This window comes from Eleutherodactylus coqui, chromosome 6, assembly GCF_035609145.1.
Source record: "Eleutherodactylus coqui strain aEleCoq1 chromosome 6, aEleCoq1.hap1, whole genome shotgun sequence".
NCBI classification, from domain to species: domain Eukaryota; kingdom Metazoa; phylum Chordata; class Amphibia; order Anura; family Eleutherodactylidae; genus Eleutherodactylus; species Eleutherodactylus coqui.
Genome location: NC_089842.1, coordinates 215,135,041 through 215,154,974, shown reverse-complemented (window position 1 = coordinate 215,154,974; position 19,934 = coordinate 215,135,041). Strand labels below are relative to the sequence as shown.

Here is a 19,934-nt window from a genome sequence, read left to right as displayed (position 1 = left end):
GCTGTAGCTTTGAGAGTTCCCTTAATATGAATTAAGGTGCACTATGATAAACAGCTTCAGATTATTAGGTCTCTTCCCCCAAGTTTTACATTGTCATGATATATTTGGTTAGGACAGGTAATTCAAAAATCCAAAAAATGCTTCTGGTCGAGTTCAACGTCTGTGTTCACCAGTGAACATTATGATCTCAGGCTTTTGTGTGAGTGCTCAAATAATGCAAACCACTTTCCTACTGATAAATAGCTATTTAAGGCTAAGGCTACACAATGACTTTTGCCGTGACACTGATCATTGTGTATCCCTTTGACGTCAATGGGGTCACAATGCAACTTACATGTTGCCGCGACCCAACCCGTAGATCTCTAAAAATCCAACCTTGACACAAACTTTCTTATAGGAGAAAATGGACTTGAATGAAGACAAATCCTTACGACTTGTTGTCTTCCAATGGAATTAGTGCATCAAAACTAGGCCAGAAGAAACAACACCATTACATAACCAGCTATACTCCGAACCAATGAAGCCACACAATAACCATTGTGAACGTCTCTTGTTTTGTGTCACACAAGCATTCAGCCATGTGCTGCAATGTGAAGAGCAGTTCATTGGACCATATCACATTCCTCTACTGCTCAAGACACTATTGTATGTATTCAGAGCACCAATGGCCGCCATGACAAGCATCATCAGGTTTCATTAGTGTTTTATGAACTCCCATGGTATCCAAAATTAGGAAATCCCTAGTATACAGTTGTTTGACAAAACCCTTGTGTCTCCCAATGACATGAGCTCATGGGAATTCACTTGTGAAGTATTTTGATACCTGCTGTTTTCTACAGACATGATCTTCACTCTTTCAGCCCCCTGATAGATTTTGCATATTACCGGAATTTTAATTGCATATTAGTCTGAAAATGAATGCACAATAAAGAATCACTTCCGCAAATTGGTTTGTTCCCATTTTCTTTAGATATGCAATAAATGTACATCCTCAAGCTAAGAACTAATGAGGGGTTCTGGCCACTATTATTGTATCTGACAGAAAGACTAAATCTTGCCACACACATCGAAGCCTCTCACCTATCCCCCAATGGCAGGTGTCAATGGAACGGGAAATCAATACCTATTTGATGTAATGGGCAAGTCAACATGAAAACTCTCCTCAGAGGCATAAAGCAAAGCTTCCTGGGCAGAAATACAGAAATTGGTAGTCGTTGTTGGTAGACTGAGATTCTTGGCAAAACCTACTGAAGCTTGGGAACCACTGTTATAGACAATCTAATGTCCATAACTGTGGTTCCCAAGCTTCAGTCCACACGGCCCTCAAAAGGTCATGTTTTCAGGATTAACATACAGGTGATATAATTATTGTCAGTCACTCATATATTGCCAAAGGTGTTCTCTCTATATGATTTCCTCAAATCATGACCTGTGAGGACTGGAATTTGGGAAACACTAGTTTATAACAATGTTGCTAGCAAGCAAGATGTCAACATCCAACTATGTCCATTTCTGATGAAAGAAAGCAATCTAAGTGATAAAATGTGTCCATATATACAGTAGGTTGCCAACTGGAGGAGGTGTGATCTATTAATGTATGTACAGATTCTCCAGTACATTTGAAAGAAACTACATGGATGATGAAGACAGATAGGAACTGGTACAGAAGATAGGTCTTATCTATAATTTCCTGCAGAAACCCTTTATAGTGCAATTCCACCAGTGTTGAGATTTCCTACATGTTTTCAGTTCCTCCTATTGCAGCTTGCAGCTATTAAGGTTTGTTGAGGCCACTGGGTAAACTATTTGTTGGGAGGCATCGAACCTCTGGGATGGACTCATCACAACCTCCTAAAGCATGCCCAAACAATGTTTTCCTCTGAAGAGGAAGATGAAGGTGGGTCAGTGTATGCATTCAGCCCTTCACAGGCAATGTGTAGGGGGATTTAGAAATGGAGGTGCAAGCTCCTGGTGCTCACTGTGACATAGGGTCCACTTAGGAGGAGAAGGACAAAAAAGAGGAAGAGGAGGTGGAAGATGACGAGGTGCTTCATCCAACATAGACAGATAAAGTGAGTTGTGATAGCAGCTCGCAGTTGGAGGAAGAAGAGGAAACCTGGTTGGGCTGCAGCGTGCTAAAACAGGAAGTAGACTGTCATAGACAAACATCTACTAGTTGAAGCAGTACCAACATCAGGCCCAAAGCTAGGTTTGCTCACAGGACTTGTGCAGCTTGGGCAATTTTTGAAACCACAGCCCTCCATCCCCCAGCATTGGGAATGTAAAAAAAAATACCACCCCAACCATTGATGAGCACAGAGCCTGAGGGCAAGCATTGAACAGCTGCTTGCAATGGAAATGCCACCTTTCAGGCTAGTGGACACAGATGTCTTCTGCAACATGATACTCCCTGCTAACACACAGTACCAGATGCCCAGCCGCCATTTCTTGGTCCAAAAAGCTGTGCACATGGTAAATGCCAAAATGCAGTCCTAAAACTCATATGTCAAGGGTAGCGCAGACACACGGACGAAGGGCTGTTGAGGCTCTTCAGGCCCAGTCTGACATGTGGGTAACGCTACATAATCTGAAACCAGGCATGGTTGTGTGTGACAATGGGGCCAACCTGCTAGTAGCCCTTCGCCTCAGCAATCTCAAATACATACCTTGTCTGGCCCATGTGATGAACTTGGTAATGCAGCGCTTCCTACACAATTACCAAGATTTATATCCAGTGCTGGAAAGGGACAGGAAACTGTGCTCATACTTTTGGCGTTCACACTCGGCCACCTCTCGTATTGGCGGAGGTGCAGCAACAGTTCGGGCTACCACCCAACTACATCATCTGTGACGTGCCTATATGGTAGAATTTCACATCACATATGTTGCAGAGGCTAAGCCAGCAGCAGAGAGCAATCACGGAGTAGCAGATGGGGCATGCCATTAGCAGGCATTGGTCGCTTGACCCTGTGGATTGGTGGTAGATCAAAGACGTGTGCGCCATTTTAGCCTGTTGTGAGGAAAGAACGAAAATGGTCAGTTATAATGATGTACGGATCAGTATGACCATCCCTGTTGTCTGCCTGCTGAAACAGATGTTATAGGGCCTCAGGGACAGTGACGTGTTGTTATCACAGGAGGAGGAGGGGATAGTAGTCTCTCAAGTGTCTGGCCAGTCCGCCATTACTCAATACCGCAGGGAGGGTGGCCTTGGGCAAGAAAGGGAGTCGTCTTCTCCAACACGTTTTTCCACCCATGGGAAACATATAGAGGAGGAAGAACAAAGAGGAGGGGGATAATATAAGTCCAGAGGCAGGGGAAGGGGCTCCTTCCATCCATCACTAACCCTAGCTATTCTATATGGATTGCAGGAACAGCCAGAGGACACTCTTAGGCCTGACCACGAGGAATGTGAGCTATCACCCTTAGGCACTTTGAGGCATATGAGTACTTTTATGCTGCAGTGCTGGCAGAGAGACCGTTGCATAGCCCACATCCAAACATCAGATCATTACTGGGTGGCCACCCTCCTTGATCCCAGCTACAAAGCCAAAATGATAAATCTCATTCCGACAGCGGAGAGCACTTATCCATGAAGGTCCAAGAGTATGTCAGCTGCCGTGTGGATGTTCTTCTGGGCGTCTAAGCTGGATGAGTGATCAGAGCTTGTACAACATCCTTTAGAGGTGCTTGCCTGCCCCGCTGCCATTGTGCTATCAGAAGGGGTGTTCAGCACAGCTAGAGGTGTGATAACTCACAGATACAGTTATCAGTTGGCTCTGATTGGCTGAGCCAGCGGGGCTCGTAATCCAATCACAGCACTTGCTTGCTAGATGCGGGGTATTCAAAGCCCCGTCACCAGAAAGAGAGTGCTGTGTCAACGCTGAGAACAAGGAAGCCTGCCGAAGCGCCGGAGACCAGCACAAGGGAATCAGACGCTGCGGGCCAGGTGAGTATAAGACACCCCCCGCAAATAAGACACTGTGCCTCTTTTTGGGCAATAAAAAATATATATAAGACAGTGTCTTATTTTCAGGGAAAATGGTAGTACTACTACTATTATTACTACTACTACTGCTATTACTATTATTATTACTACTTCCATTACTTCTACTACTATTACTCCTGCTAGCACTTCAACAGCTACTACTACTATTGCTACTACTTCTATTACTCCTGCTACTTCTACTACTATTACTACTACCATTACCACTACTATGTACTGTGTTATCTATGTCCTACAGTATACTTTTCCTGTGCTTGGACATACTTCAGTGAGTTACTTGACATTGTAATTACCTGAGGATTCAGCATGTTTGTCCTAGATACTTCATATCCATACAGTTCGAACCGTAGGAGCAGAATTTCTATTGTATTAGATTAGTGGTATCGCTTACACTTCGCAGCTGACGTCCTTATCACACACTGTGATACTATATCCTACAAACAAAGGCATACCTGGGCATGTTCATGTCAGGCCAATAGGATTGAGTCTCCCTATATCCAAAGTTAGGTACAGCAGTTCTTTGTATATATGAATTTTATCTGTATTTAATCTGTCAGTCATTTGAAGAACATGTCCCCCTTAAAGGGGTGCTGAGATGCACAGAGCTCGGAGTGATTAGATGTGGGCAGCCTGCCATTCCCCACATTAGAAATGTAATATTAACGGGAGCTTCTCTTACTGAGCAGCTCTCCATTCTTAGACATAGAGGGGGTCCTGAATGAGGGTCCCTGCTCTCTGAGGTTCATACTCCCCAATATGCCATATGCCCTAATACAGCATATTAACAGGTGATGCCATCTTGGTGCACCCTCTTTCACATAAAATAAAAGTAACTAGTTATACATTGTCCTCCTGTGTTTGCTGCATAGATTGGCAGGGGGAGCGCCAACAGGTAACCCCCTTTTAAAATCCTAAGAGCCTTTAATTCATTACAAAAACCACTATGCATCCTCACCCAGCTTTCCACAGACCCCGAGTGGCATATGGAATTGCATGTTATTCATAGCTACGACTCCCATCTTTTTTATGTGTCCCAGTACTTCTAGCATTTTATTCACATACCAAGGAACATACTGTATGTATCCAGTAAATACATATTACAGATCCTCCATAGTGATTAATAAATACAGCGTTGTTCTATCAGTAAATACATAAAACTGATGTCATGAATCACTCAGAACTAGTCTGCACTGAATAACTGAGATCCACCTCAGGACATAAAATACTTTCTGAAGTTGAAAGAAAGTTTCCAATCTGCTGTACCTATAAGCAGCTAGAACATTTTGCTTTCTTTGCATTGTTACAGGCGTGTATCCAAGAGACTTTCCTTCCCTCCTTTCTGACGTCACAGCTCCAAGACATGAATGGAATTCCAGACTTTGGAACGATATCAGTTCTCTAACTTGGTCCAACACATTAATATTTAACAATCGCAATATAAAGTGGTAAAGTGGCCTGTTCTGGCTCTGAAAATCAAATAAAGAGACAATTCATCTAATCTGAAGGTGGAAGGCATCTTTATATAGTCTGCTAGATTGCTTTGCCCGAAAACTTTTTCAAGGAGACTTGAAATCTCTAACATTATCCAGATCACATGCTCCCCCTAGTGGCCACTGGTGGAAAGTCATCCCCCCTCTCCCCCGACAAACCCTCTTAAGCGATATGCCTGCCACTTACACAGTTATGGTTTGCTATATGAAGTGCAGTGAGCTCTGTAATATGGTAGTATGTTATGTGCTGCCATATGGTGCCCTTGTACGCTGCTGCATTATGGAGATCTTCCCCGATAGACATATTGCTTCTACAATACAGAAGCCACAATAAGTTATTTGTTGTCATAATCTGTCTTCCTCTATATAAAATTGGAGATATAAGGGAGTACAACAGGGCATTCTGGACTCCTATAGGCGCTACAGTACAGATCACTACAAGTCAAAGAGTTTTAATCAGAATGGAAAACTTTAGAGTGTAAGCTCCTATGGGGAGGGTCTGCTTAGCTTCTATCTTTCATCAAAGTTGTCATATTATATGTTTATCTCTTCTGATCATAAAGCCCTATGGAATAAATTGGGGCTATATAAAGGTAATCATATATATATTAATTGGTCCAGCTACATTTTTCTAATACTTGGTGTGTGCTTTTGTGCCCTATTCTCACCTGCTGAGGTTAGGCAGTAAACTTTGACTTGACTTTTTGATGCCATTTGTTGTATTAAGGGCTCTCATACTGCATACTACGCGTGTGGGTTATACACATGTAATACGCAGTATCGATCTCACATTCACTTTCAACTGTGCCTCCCACACACAAGGCATGCGCAAAAAAGATTGCAGTATGCACTAACTTGGTGCATATTACATGCAAGATAGTGCATAGGGAATGGCAGCAAGTACGCGTGTCATTGCGTGGAAGATAGGCTCATGCAGAGAGCCCTTAATGTAAATGCAAAGTTTGAAATTTCAAGTTAAAGTTTGCTAGATCTGTCCATACTCCAATACACCACCTCACATGAACAAATTCTCCATAAGCAATAGTTTGCCCCAAACTTAGCAATGCGAATGTTTTGCTCCAACACTTTAGTATATACGTATGCCCCATCGCCTCACAGTAGGAGCCGTTCCCCTACGCTGCACTATATAGGAATGTGTAGGAATGCACAAATTCTCTTCTGTATTCCTTTGTTGGATTTCATTGCCATGCACAAAAAAAAAACTATGGATCTGTGTCATGAAGAAATTCCTCAGCATGCGTCAGAGGGTAATAGGCAGCCTGTGTGATGGTTGTGTCTCTCCCTCATGTTGTGAGGTAATAGAATAAACAGGAGCCCGTTTCCTGCTTGTCTGCCGCTGATTGGCCGGAGGGACACTCCAGGAATGTAAAGGCTCCTTTATAGGGAGTGCAAAGCAGCTCCAGAGATCAGAACGCCTGCAGAGCGCACACAGAGGAGTACAGAGCACACCACTGCAGAGGACAGAGGCGACCCAAGCCACAAACCAGGACTTATATACCCTGCGCACAAAGAAATGTAAGAGGACGCAGCCCTTCAAAGGGCTCATGACTTATATGCAATACTTTACAATACTTTAAGTTGCTTTCGGATGTCTTTCAGATCAGTAGGAGCTCAAATGACTTGATCTGCTGTCGCATTTATTGGCTTTTTGTATTATTGGTTTTGATACTTTTAGTTATTTTATGCTGGTTTGTTGTATCTTTTTTGTGCTTATTAGGTGTAATGTCATTTTGTATTGCCTGTTGCGAATCAGGAGGTTCAGTCACTTGGAAGATTAAGTTCATTATTGCTATACAACGTTATAGTCCTATTAATTATACGGAGACAGGATGAAGTAACTACCTGCTACTTCATCTTCTATGACATTTATCCTAAATGCCAAACCATTTTTTCTCTATGATCACATTTACATATATGTATATAGCTTATTAATGTCTATTTAGTATATGTATATAATGCATATCTGTAGAGTTAGTAAATATATGGATTGTGTATAGTTTATGTATATAGCATATGTAGATAGGCACGGTGTATATAGTTGACAATACGCTATATTGTACTACAGGTGTAATAGCATGAGTGCGGTTTATGTTTTCCCTGCCCTCCAGCAATGCTTTGCTTTTGCATTGTACTAGTTATATAATTTGATGTAATGATCGCGAATGCCATTGAACTTAGTTTGCTTTATAGCTCCTCTATGTCTAGATAGTGTATTAGTTGTTTCTAGTTTGCTGAGCTGTTTGTGGTGCAGCTGGGTAGATACTAAGGACTAATTAATATATAATTGGTGTTTAGTGATTAATGGAGCATTATAGAAATCCTTATTTTTGTTTCCTTTTTCTTTAAGAAATCACCATATTCGACAAAATGGGGATAATGAGGGGAATATTTCTGCTAGTGATGTTGGCTGTAGTTCACACAAAGCAAGCTTCAGGTAAGAAAGCTTCACCCCCCTGCTATGTCAATATACAATATAATCATGTATTCACGTCAATAGAGAGCTAGTGATGTTGGCGTGATATTTCATTTATTTTCTTGATAATTGTGTCTCGGCCATAAATGAAGATTTTAGACAGACTTTTTGCTTACATTTAGTATTTTCTCTACCACAGAGAATGGAGCAGATGACAACAGTGTATTTGACCTGTTTGAGTTAACTGGACTCAACCGTAGGACTGGTAGCCGTAAAGCCCTAGGAGTCCTTCAAGTAAAAGGTCCAGACCCATCAAGCCCAGCTTATAAAATTGAATTTCCCAATAAGATACCATCACTTCCAGAAGACAAATTCCAAGATTTGTTGGACGCTATTCGAGCTGAACGGGGTTTTATCTTGTTGGCTACCTTGAAACAACTAAAGAAGACTAGAGGAGCTCTGTTTTCTATTGAGAGAAAAGATGGTACAGGTCATGTCTTTAGTCTAACTTCCAACGGTGAAGCTGGAACGCTAGACTTGAGTACAAGTGGAGATGACAAACAGCAGGTAGTGTCTATTGAGGAAGCTAAACTGTCTACCGGCCACTGGAAGAACATTACCCTATTCATCCAAGAAGATCGAGCACAGCTCTATGTGGGATGTGACAAGATGGAAAATGCTGAGCTAGATGTGCCCATCCATCATATTCTCAATGGAGATTTGGCAAGCAGTTCCCAACTTAGAATTGCAAAAGGAGGAGTGAAAGACAACTTTCAGGTAGGTCCTAATTAATCACTCTGAAATAGATGTGGCTTAACTCATTTACACTAATAATGATAACTGCTCCATAATATCTATAGTAATTGTAGAATACTCCAGTGTAAATAATGCATCTCTATTAACAGGGTGTTCTGCAAAACCTGCGTTTTGTGTTTGGAACCAGCATGGATGTGATTCTAAGAAACAAAGGCTGCTCCAGCTGTAAGTAAAATCAGTCCAATAGCACATGCATTAGGCAATAGCAGAATTATCTTGAGGATACCGTAGTTTGCATGTCATACGCAAAGTTACTTCTAATTGCCCTGTATGCCCTGTAATCCCCTACTTGGGCTGATGAGAATGGAAAAACACCCCCCAACCCCATTAGATAAAATACCATTATAGTCCAACAATAGCTAATTAATTGAGCTCCAATGAACTGGATTAGAGAAGAACAAAGTAGGCTGAGTAGATCATCCAAGGATAAATTATGAATCATTATATGGATGAGTACTGGGACGTAGGTGTAATAATCTCTTTTTGCCAGGTAGAGTATATTCAGTTCTATATGGCAGCAAATAATAAGCATTTTCCCATTGTGTATGTTCTACAGCAAACTATGACTTGGACAATTCAGTGAATGATTCTCGACCTGCTATCCGCACCAATTACATTGGCCACAAGCCAAAAGACTACAATGGCATCTGTGGTCTTTCCTGCGATGATCTGAGCAATATGTTTTTGGAAATGAAAGGTCTACGGGCCGTCATCTCAACTCTTCAGGACAGAATCGAAAAATTGGTAAGTTAAATCTGAGCAATCGACTTATTTGAAGGGGAAAAAAGACAAAAGTCTTTAAAATATCACCGATTTTAATCCTTGTATTTACATTTTTTCTTAGGGAGCAGAAACTCAGATGCTTGCTAGTGTAGCACCAGGCTGCTTACATAAGGGAGTGAAATACAACAATCTGGACGAGTGGACCGTGGACAGTTGTACTGAATGTACCTGCCAGGTAATCCCACGTTCTTCCTTATGGTCACCTGTAATTTCATTTACTACCAGTCTACATTGATCACCCTGGATTCAATATTAAAATTCTATATAGACTGCATGAAAAAATAAGAACTTGAATCCACTATAAATATCTTATAGATAATTGCCATAAGAAGGTCCTACAGGACCTAATATTACTCCATTACTTGTTGACTTCTCTTTTCTACCAGATTAAATTATGTATATTAATCAAGTCCATTTTGTCTTTCTTTATACAGAATTCCATAACTATTTGCCACAAGGTTTCTTGCCCCTTCATGCCTTGTACCAACGCCACTATTCCAGATGGTGAATGTTGCCCCAGATGTTGGCGTAAGTATTCTATAAACAGCTGTGCATGAAAGTGGTCCAATAAAGCTTACGCTTGAGGACTTAGAGGCAATAAAAGTAAATCTCTTGATCCTTTTGTACATAAGATGGTGATTCATATTCCCACATACCTTCATTAGCATTTTAGTCTGCACAGAAGGTGTATCTGAAGCCTCAGGCCTAACATCTCATTTTAAAAGGCGTAGCGACAAATATGCAGATATTAATCTTGTAAATGCTGAACAAGTTGATTCAGGACAGAGATAAAGTAGGACAGCTGCAAGTGCTGAACATCAATAGACCTGCTCAGTCCTGTGCGCTTCATATTTCTATCTCCTTGGCATGTATGGAACTCCCCTACAACAAATCTTCGGCTTGTGCAGCCAAAATACTCATGTATCTACTAAAACCTTTATCCAGTTATCATAAATTATGGGTCTGTTTCTTCATCTTCTCAGACACATGCGTCTGGATTTAATAAACCTGAGCATATAACTTAAATGCAGTCCATGTTATCTGTCCATTACCATGGACCACTTACACAAGAGATTTACAATCATGAACACCTTACTTATACTCCAGTAGACCAGATCAGGTTCTTCAGTCTTAGTATGGAAGAAATGTTTGTTTGATAATGTCCTTAAATTAATAATAAAATGTTATGTTTTTTTTCTCCAGCAAGCGATTCTCCTGATGATGGTTGGTCCCCATGGTCTGATTGGACTCCATGCTCGGTGACATGTGGTCATGGAATTCAGCAGAGAGGAAGATCTTGTGATAGCCTTAATAACCGATGTGAAGGTTCTTCGGTCCAAACAAGGTCCTGCCACATCCAAGAATGTGATAAGCGATGTGAGTAAATCAGATTTTAATTATTGATTTGAATCTCCTTAAAGGCGTAGGTTGGCAGAAGTTGACACCAACAACATTGTATTCAAAAATGAGAAAAGTTCAGATATTCTGTAATCTTCTTAAAGACTTTTAATCCTAAGAGCGTCTTTGATGGTTTTAGGTTTTGGGATCATTACCTCTTTAGAACTAAAATAAACATCCCAAGTATTTTACAGAATGAACAGTGCATTTGATGAATCAGCCTTTCAGGGTTTGAATGTTGGTTTTGAGTTGTGAGTAACAAATACAAATATTTTATGTTTTGTAGTTAAGCAAGATGGAGGATGGAGCCACTGGTCTCCTTGGTCATCATGTTCCGTGACCTGCGGAAGTGGTCAAATTACTAGAATTCGTCTTTGCAACTCGCCAGTTCCTCAGTTGAATGGCAAACCATGTGTCGGAGAAGGAAGGGAGAACAAGCCATGCCAGAAGGATCCTTGCCCAAGTGAGTATTCTCCATTGCTTTGTGACTTCTTTTCATGTAGTCATTTAATTAGTTCTTCTTCATTGTTATAATGATGGAACTTCACTAAAAGTTCACAAAATGCACAAATGAAACCAAGCAATGATTTATTATGTCAACTTTCCAGTGTATGATAAGTGTGACGATCAGCTAAAGGTCACAACATGGGAAGCCATGGTCCTTCATAGACCCTTCTTTGTTTCTACCATGAATGCATTATTCTGTCACAGCTTATCTTGAAAACATGACTAATAAGCTTCTTGTCTGATAACTTGTTTCCAGTTAATGGCCAATGGGGACCATGGTCACCCTGGGATACATGCTCTCTGACCTGCGGAGGTGGTATGCAGAAACGTGAACGTCTTTGTAACAACCCCAAACCTCAGTATGGCGGAAAAGACTGCTTAGGAGAAAATGTTGATAGTCAGATCTGTAACAAACAAGACTGTCCTATTGGTGAGCTATTAGCAAACAGAAATTCACTTTGTAATGGATAGAACATGTTCTGCAAGATTCTAACAAAGACATATGTCTTCCTTTAAGATGGCTGCCTATCCAATCCCTGCTTTGCTGGAGTTAAGTGCACAAGTGCCATTGATGGATCTTGGAAGTGTGGGTCTTGTCCTAGGGGTTACCGAGGAAATGGTATTCAGTGTACAGACATTGACGAGGTTTGTTATCTTAATTGATCCAACCTTTACAATACACATCACAATCAACATTTAGGAGATATTAATGGCTTAAATATTTGTCTTTGTAGTGCAAGGAAGTGCCAGATGCCTGTTTTAATCTTAACGGAGTACACAGATGTGAGAACACAGAGCCAGGATACAACTGTCTCCCATGCCCTCCACGCTACAGTGGCACACAGCCATTCGGCAAAAGTCTTGAGGATGCCAAAGCAAAGAAACAGGTCAGTTGCTCTTTTCTAGCTACATAGTTTTTTTGTTCTGCCTTTGGCTGTTGAATGTTCGGTATAAAGAATAGAGTTCATGCTTACATATCTCTATTTTTGGTATACTAGGTATGCAAGCCACAGAACCCTTGTGCTGATGGTACACACAACTGCAACAAGAACGCAAGATGCATCTACCTTGGCCATTACAGTGACCCCATGTTCCGTTGTGAATGCAAACCAGGGTATGCTGGCAATGGAATCATCTGCGGTGAAGACACAGATCTGGATGGATGGCCAAATGAGAACCTCATTTGTGTTACTAATGCGACCTATCACTGCAAAAAAGTAAGCAGATCTGGACCTTCTTATCTTACCATAGTCATATCATAAAACCTGTGTGCACAGATGGCTGACAATATTCTGTCCTCTAGGATAACTGCCCCAACCTCCCCAACTCTGGCCAAGAAGACTATGATAAAGATGGAATCGGAGATGCTTGTGATAGTGACGATGATAATGATGGAATCCCAGATGATAGGGTAAGAAAACAATGAGTGTATTCATGTTTTCAGCACCTTAGATATTGAGTTTCTTGGCTTTTCACTGAGTTAAACAAAACAGCAGGAAAGTAAACACTGCTGCTTTTTTTCCCGAAGAGAATATATCATACGGTTGTGACATTTGCCCAGTAAATTGTGAAATCTTTTAGTTAGCTTTATACTATGAATTGTTTTGCTAAGACTGGACTTTGAAAGTGAAATTGACCCCAAGCTTCCTGCATACAGCAGGATAGGAAACTTTGCAACAAGCAGATGTTACCATCCTCAAATGCCATACGTAGATTGTGACATTTCAATGATACTTTTTGACCAAGGTCTACAAAGTTTCAGAGCTAATCGCTTGTACTAAAAATATCACATTCACGTAGTCAAACAAGCGAACTATCAAAAAAAAGAACCATAGTTCAACTGGATAAAGATAACAAAACAGTCAAATGAGCAAAAGATTAAAAGAGTCTATTCTTATTCTTTTCAGGACAACTGTCCATTTGTCTACAACCCTGCTCAATATGACTACGATCGTGATGATGTGGGTGATCGTTGTGACAACTGCGTATACAACCATAACCCAGACCAAGCTGACACAGATGGCAATGGAGAAGGCGATGCTTGTGCTGCGGATATCGATGGAGATGGTTAGTATTCTGCAACATTGTTGAGAAATTATTCATATATAGAGTCTTCTTTTAGTTACTGGTGGAACCGAAACCTAAACAGGTGGCTTAGATAGCAATGGTAGCACCATCCTTAATACTGTATGTATTGTTTCTATACAAGGACTGTCGATGGACAGTCACTGATTTTGTGTTGCCTTTGATCAAAATGATTGATCGGTTCATTATAATAACATCATACATGCATTATGATTCCACAGGTATACTTAATGAGAAAGACAACTGCCCATACGTCTATAATGTAGACCAGAGAGATACAGATAAAGATGGTGTTGGAGATCAATGTGACAACTGTCCATTGGAGCACAATCCAGAACAGGTAAATACTCAGAATTTTCTATTATTATAATGGGGTTGTAACTATAGGGGTACGGAGGTGCCAGAGGCGTAACTTGAAGCTCCTGGGCCTCAATGCAAAACCTGTAACAGGGCCCCTAACTATAATGCTTTATTCATAGTCCTGGGCTCCCTATATGGAGAAGAAAGGCCTTATGGGCTCTTTAAGATCTATGGGCCCGGGTGCAAGCGTATCCCCTGAATCCCCTATAGTTACGCCAGTGCAGAGGTCACATTGAGCCCTGGAGACTGAGAGGGTTTGCAAAATTTAATGTCACCATATATAAAGTTGAGAAATCATGCCGAAAGCATTCACCAGCAGATACATGAGTTTCCATGTTACCTGCTATATTCTGCTGACTTTTGAGGTTTCAGCAGATAGGACTCCAAAGTTTTCCACTCTTGGGATAGTGTCAGAAGACTCCATAGTCCTATGCATCAGCAGATAGCTGACCATGAGGATTACTAGTTTAGATCAGCCTGTCCGTGCCATTCTGCGTATCATGGATTAGCTACTTTTGTAAAGCCCTTCCTCTTTAATCTTACTTTATTGTTCGGTGTTAAGCTGAGCACATGCATAAATTCCATAGCATCACAGTTCAGAATTTTTGCTTTCAACAGATGATTTCCCACAAAACAAGAAACACATAATCTTTTGCAAAAACTGTGTTATACATGCAACACCAGATTTAGTCATTCCATTCCCAAGAGCTCCAGGGATTTCTACTACTAAGGCATTGTTGGCAGCATATCATCATAGAGAGCTAATATGCCAACATGAAAGCAGCACCACGAGTTTCCTTAATACCATGGTGCTCTTATTATCTTAAGCCCATAAATCCAGTGTAGCCCAAATCCACTTTATGAAGCTTATTTCAGTTGTACACATGTCAACAATTACATGATGATGCCCGAGCAAATGTTTGTGGTAACACACAATATTCATTTGGCTTCATGTTGATTGCCTCCGATGTGCTTTCGGCAGATGGCTGATATTCTCCCCTTCAATCCCATTTTAGACTGACTCCGACTCCGATCTTATTGGAGATAAGTGTGATAGCAATGAAGACATAGATGAAGATGGTCATCAAAATAATTTGGACAATTGCCCATACATACCCAATTCCAATCAGGCTGATCATGATAAAGATGGCAAGGGTGATGCTTGTGATCATGATGATGACAATGACGGTATTCCAGATGACAAAGATAACTGTAGACTGGTGGCCAACCCTGATCAGACTGATAGTAATGGTAAGTCTAAAAGGTGATGGTTTAAGATGGAGAATGGAATAAGACTCATCAATACCAATATATGGTAAACAAAAGATATAACGGACTCAAAGATTACTCTTTACGTGTTCCAGGTGATGGACGTGGTGATGCCTGCCAATTTGACTTTGATAATGACAGCATCCCAGATGCTGAAGATGTTTGCCCAGAGAATGTTGATATTAGTACAACTGATTTCCGTAAATTCCAAATGGTGCCTTTGGATCCTAAAGGAACATCCCAGATTGATCCCAACTGGATGGTCAGACACTTTGGCAAAGAGCTGGTTCAGACCGTTAACTGTGACCCTGGCATTGCAGTTGGTTAGTATCAAATATAGATGAAAAATAATGTACCGTATATATTTCCACATATGTTGTATATCATTTTTAACAGGTAGATAACCTTTCTTTTGTTTTCTCCTAAGGTTTCGATGAGTTTAGTGCAGTAGACTTCAGTGGCACTTTCTTCATTAACACTGAGCGTGACGATGACTATGCTGGCTTTGTGTTTGGCTACCAATCAAGCAGCCGATTTTATGTGGTCATGTGGAAACAAATCTCCCAGACCTATTGGGACCAAACTCCTACCAAGGCTCAGGGATACTCTGGTCTCTCCATTAAGGTTGTGAACTCAACAACTGGGCCAGGAGAGCATTTGCGTAATGCTTTGTGGCACACTGGAAACACAGAAGGACAGGTATGTGGATCTTACAAGAACTGTTCTATTAATAACACAATGTTATAATTATACTGGGTTCTATCAGTGATCTATCACATAATTAATGGCCTTTTATGGCAATTCTTCACAGGTTCGCACTTTATGGCATGACCCTCGTCATACAGGATGGAAAGATTTCACAGCCTACAGATGGCATTTAACCCACAGACCAAAGACTGGATTCATTCGGTAAGAATACTAAGATCTAATCTCATGGGAGTCAATAGATTTGGTTTATGTTCAAGGACGAATGTCATTCATTTATGGGCTTGTGTATTAAAGGGTCTGTCCGAGTTGTTAGAACTTGGGACAACCCCTTCCCCAAGTGGTAAAATAACAAATATGGATATACTTACCTCTCCCCATTAATGCTGTGTGTTGTGGCACTATGCTTTTTACAACCCGGACAACTACTTTTAGTTTAAATATGTATTGTACATAACATGATAAGAGATAGGGAAAGCGTTGGACAGGTCAAAGAAGAGATATTTGATTTCACTCAACAGTTAAGGCCCGCATACACTTAAGAAAAGTGTTGCTGATCTTGGGGGTCATATGATGGCCTCTTAACTCTCCCCCAACATATGATGTCGGGGGAAAGAAGTGTCGGGGATGTGGAATTTGAGTGTCTTATCCTTTTTATCTTAGGGGAAATATGCCAGCACCATAGGTGTTTGGCAGCAGCTTGCTGCCCTCTCCCCACTGAAAGCACATGCAAGCTTGGCCAAGCTGAGTGTACATAAGTATGGGGGAGGAATAGCTGTTGGCCAAATAATTGTTTAGCCGACAGCTATTGAAAATATATATGGACACTTAAAGGTCTTATTTATGGGACTAATCATTGGTTTCAAGACATTTATACGATATATTGTGACTTATGATTATTTCTAACTAGATTTTCCTTTCATGTTCTTTCAGTGTTGTTATGTATGAAGGGAAGAAAATCATGGCTGACTCAGGACCAATTTACGATAAAACATACGCTGGAGGAAGACTTGGTTTATTTGTCTTCTCACAAGAGATGGTGTTTTTCTCAGATCTCAAATATGAATGTAGAGGTGAGTATATTTATTAGACTAATAACTTTTACTTTTCCAAGTGTCTTCAGATGAGGAATTTCTGACATATTCTGTTTACATCATAAATTGTACTTGAAGGAGTTGTCCCCTATTAAAATAATCAGCTTAGCAATTAGCTTGGGAATGCTAATGCCAGTTGCTTACTGCTCTGGTTAATAGAAGGGGGTCCTCAGGGGTGGGATCTAGCTGATGTTAAATGGTTTGGCTGAACTGGTTGTTGAAATTACAGCTGGTTTGCTGAACCGAGGAGAAGCCCTGACAGTCCTTTTATAACTGGCCAAGGGGTGGTTTGACATCTGGTCTCCACCCCTCCCCCACACACACACCACCAGCACCACTTCCTCCTGTGGCAACCACATGCATCAGCACTGCCTCACAGTTAGGGAGAAATTTGAATCCCATCCCTGGAGATTGTTATAATGGGACACAAAGAAATAGATTGTCTTCATGAGACAATCCATTTAAATTAAACAGATGAATATCGATTTTTTGATATAGCACAAGCAGAGGTCGTTTTCCAACTCGTAGATTCCCTTTAGTATCATCACAATATTTTAACTGTGGCTTAACATTGTACTTGCCTTCTTCTCAAAAAGAATATATTGCTTTTGAGGGATTTTTTGATTCATTATAGTTTTTCCTATCAATTGTCTTAAAGTTAACTGAGAAAAATAGTTACTTTCATCTTAAGAAATGTCTTGAAACCTTACTGATTATGCAATACATTTCTTTCTTCTCTCTTCCAGATTCATAAATCCCAGGTCTTATGCATTCAGTGAATGTTAAGAAACCTCATAGCACCTTTATATATGTTAGATTTGTTCCATCTCTTGGACAATTTCTTACAAATTCCCTTTTTTTCGTTTTGGTATTTTTTTCTGTTGGAACAAAAGATCCACTCCAAGATCCTAAAACTAAGGAATGGACATGACTTTAATGTATTATTTTGCTCGATGTGAAATCTTGGGGTCGGTCTCCATTTTTTCCAAGTCTGCCAAGGTACTAAAGACTTTCTTGCACAAGTGCCTCAAGGAAATGTATCTTCAGAAAGAAGCATTTTAAATCAGAAACCAAATGTGTTTTTGAATTAAGAAAACATTTCCAAAACTCTTAGGTCTATACAGTGTATTGGAACCAAGCAACAAAGAAACTACTAATGCACAAATTGATATTTTACTGGAGTGGTTGCTTTGCCACAGAAGAGCAGAGTTGCAATAATTCAGGAAAAAAGGTGTTTTTTTTGTTTTTTTTGTTTATTTGAGAGACAACATTCATTGTCTACGGAATCACCAAGTCTGTTGATACATGGTATACCAATGTAGCAATGGTAGCGTTGCGGCTGATCCATGTGAATGCATGGCCGATGTGGAGAAAAGTATCACTGCCTGGATGATAGGGTCTGAATGTAGTATGTGGAACGTATCTATGTGTATTAGATAAAACATATTTTTGTTAGAACGGATACAAAATGCCCTTCTTCCAGCATTTTGAAAACAAACAAAAAATTTATATTTGCTCGATATGTTACATATCTGTTGGCGCAAGAAAAAAGTTTTAAAAATATTGCATTGACAAAAACAGCTGATGGCATAAATTCAGAGATACAGGTATAAATTATTGAGAATGAAAACTAAAAAATCAACGGGACACACGGTAATGATGTTATTACTTGTAGGCAGGGGCAGATTGGACTGGGCCTCCATGTGGCCAGGATCTTGTGTTTACAACCGTACCATACAAATGTCCAAGACTGCATAGCACATAGAGAACCGGAGGGAGAGCAAGGCAAGAGGGGTGGAGAGCTTAGGTACAGAAGACTCTCTGTGCGAAACGTTAAAATGCAAACCATATGTCTCTCTCTATAACGTAATATAACACCCTAATTACACCGCGGCAGGTAGACAGTCCTATGCTGCAAAAATAAAAGAGTAAACCAACAGATGAAACCTTCATGTACAAATATTACCTCATTGTGTGACTGAGAAACAGAAAAATGTCTTGGATTTGAGAGAGGAAAAAAAAAAAAATCGAGAGATATTTAAAGAAAAAAAAAATTAAAAATCTACTGTAGTGTTAATCAGTTGTGTATATAGTGACAATGACTTTGTACCCCCAGGAAAGTATTTTTAATTTTTTTTGTATTAAAGAGTATTGTAATATTTTTTCTATATTTTAGTAATTCTGTTGCTTTTATTTTGTATAAATGATTTTTTTTTTATTTTGTATTGCTGTTTAGTGTTCTGGGTTATTTTTTTGTAGATATGCTATTTAAATAATTTATGAGGAAATGCTTCCTGTAGTGTCTTTGCTCCTATTTGTATGAACTGTTTTTGCACTTGAAAAGAGCTTTGCAATATCTGTCCCATTTTGGTTTGTAATATCAGTGTATACTATTTGTGAGAAAGAGATAACTATGCCTTTTGTACACATTTTAAATGTTAACATGTTTTTGTAAATTGTACAGCAAATTGTCATAAAATATAAAATAAACCCAAAAATCTAAGAAATGTCTCAAAATGTTTTCATTCCACCTATCACATTTTTGTTCCCCCTTTGATCGTTACCCCAGATAGTAACATTTATAATGTATAAAACAGGCAATTTTAAGAATTTTTGAATTGTGTAGAATCAGCTGATTCTGCACACTTATAGTGGAAAAAGCCCTTTGAAATGGTGCCCCGATCCCTATTCAGCTATGCAGCTATGGCCGCCTGCAGACGGCCGGGTCGGATGCCGCTGCAAGAATTTTCGCAGCAGGATGCAGACCCGTGCACCTGCAGAGGCCTGCGGCTCACCCGCTCCTGGCATCTCCGAAGCTCTGTGATTTGCCGGCTGCCGCCCAGCCGGCACATGCGCAGAGCGGAGCGAGCGGCTCTTCACTGACATTTCTGTGTGCGCCTCTGCGAAACCCGCACAGAAATAGAACATGCCACGATTTGTTTTCCACGTGTGATTTCACATGGACAAATCGCGGCCATCTGCCTAGG

At 40.4% G+C, this 19,934-nt stretch overlaps 1 protein-coding gene across 1 annotated transcript; it reads left to right on the top strand.

Annotated features, from left to right (window-relative positions):
- Positions 1–6,879: 6,879 nt before the first annotated feature.
- THBS1 (thrombospondin 1) lies at positions 6,880–19,454 on the top strand. Its single transcript, XM_066608704.1, has 22 exons — positions 6,880–7,032; positions 7,865–7,951; positions 8,130–8,707; positions 8,836–8,911; positions 9,303–9,490; positions 9,591–9,704; positions 9,964–10,057; positions 10,733–10,906; positions 11,214–11,390; positions 11,691–11,864; positions 11,952–12,079; positions 12,169–12,321; positions 12,433–12,651; positions 12,738–12,845; positions 13,342–13,501; positions 13,741–13,859; positions 14,896–15,130; positions 15,244–15,471; positions 15,576–15,847; positions 15,960–16,057; positions 16,787–16,926; positions 17,694–19,454. The coding sequence occupies exons 2-22, from the start codon at positions 7,885–7,887 to the stop codon at positions 17,699–17,701; spliced, it is 3,510 nt and encodes a 1,169-aa protein (XP_066464801.1). The 5' UTR covers positions 6,880–7,032; positions 7,865–7,884; the 3' UTR covers positions 17,702–19,454.
- Positions 19,455–19,934: the final 480 nt, after the last annotated feature.

What these genes read in the sequence shown, in the direction of transcription:
- THBS1 (XM_066608704.1), top strand. Translation starts at nt 7,885, where the DNA reads ATGGGGATAATGAGGGGAATATTTCTGCTAGTGATGTTGGCTGTAGTT. An exon ending in TGCGGATATCGATGGAGATG is followed by an intron (nt 13,502 to 13,740) that starts GTTAGTATTCTG and finishes ATGATTCCACAG; the next exon opens with GTATACTTAATGAGAAAGAC. An exon ending in TGATCAGACTGATAGTAATG is followed by an intron (nt 15,131 to 15,243) that starts GTAAGTCTAAAA and finishes TACGTGTTCCAG; the next exon opens with GTGATGGACGTGGTGATGCC.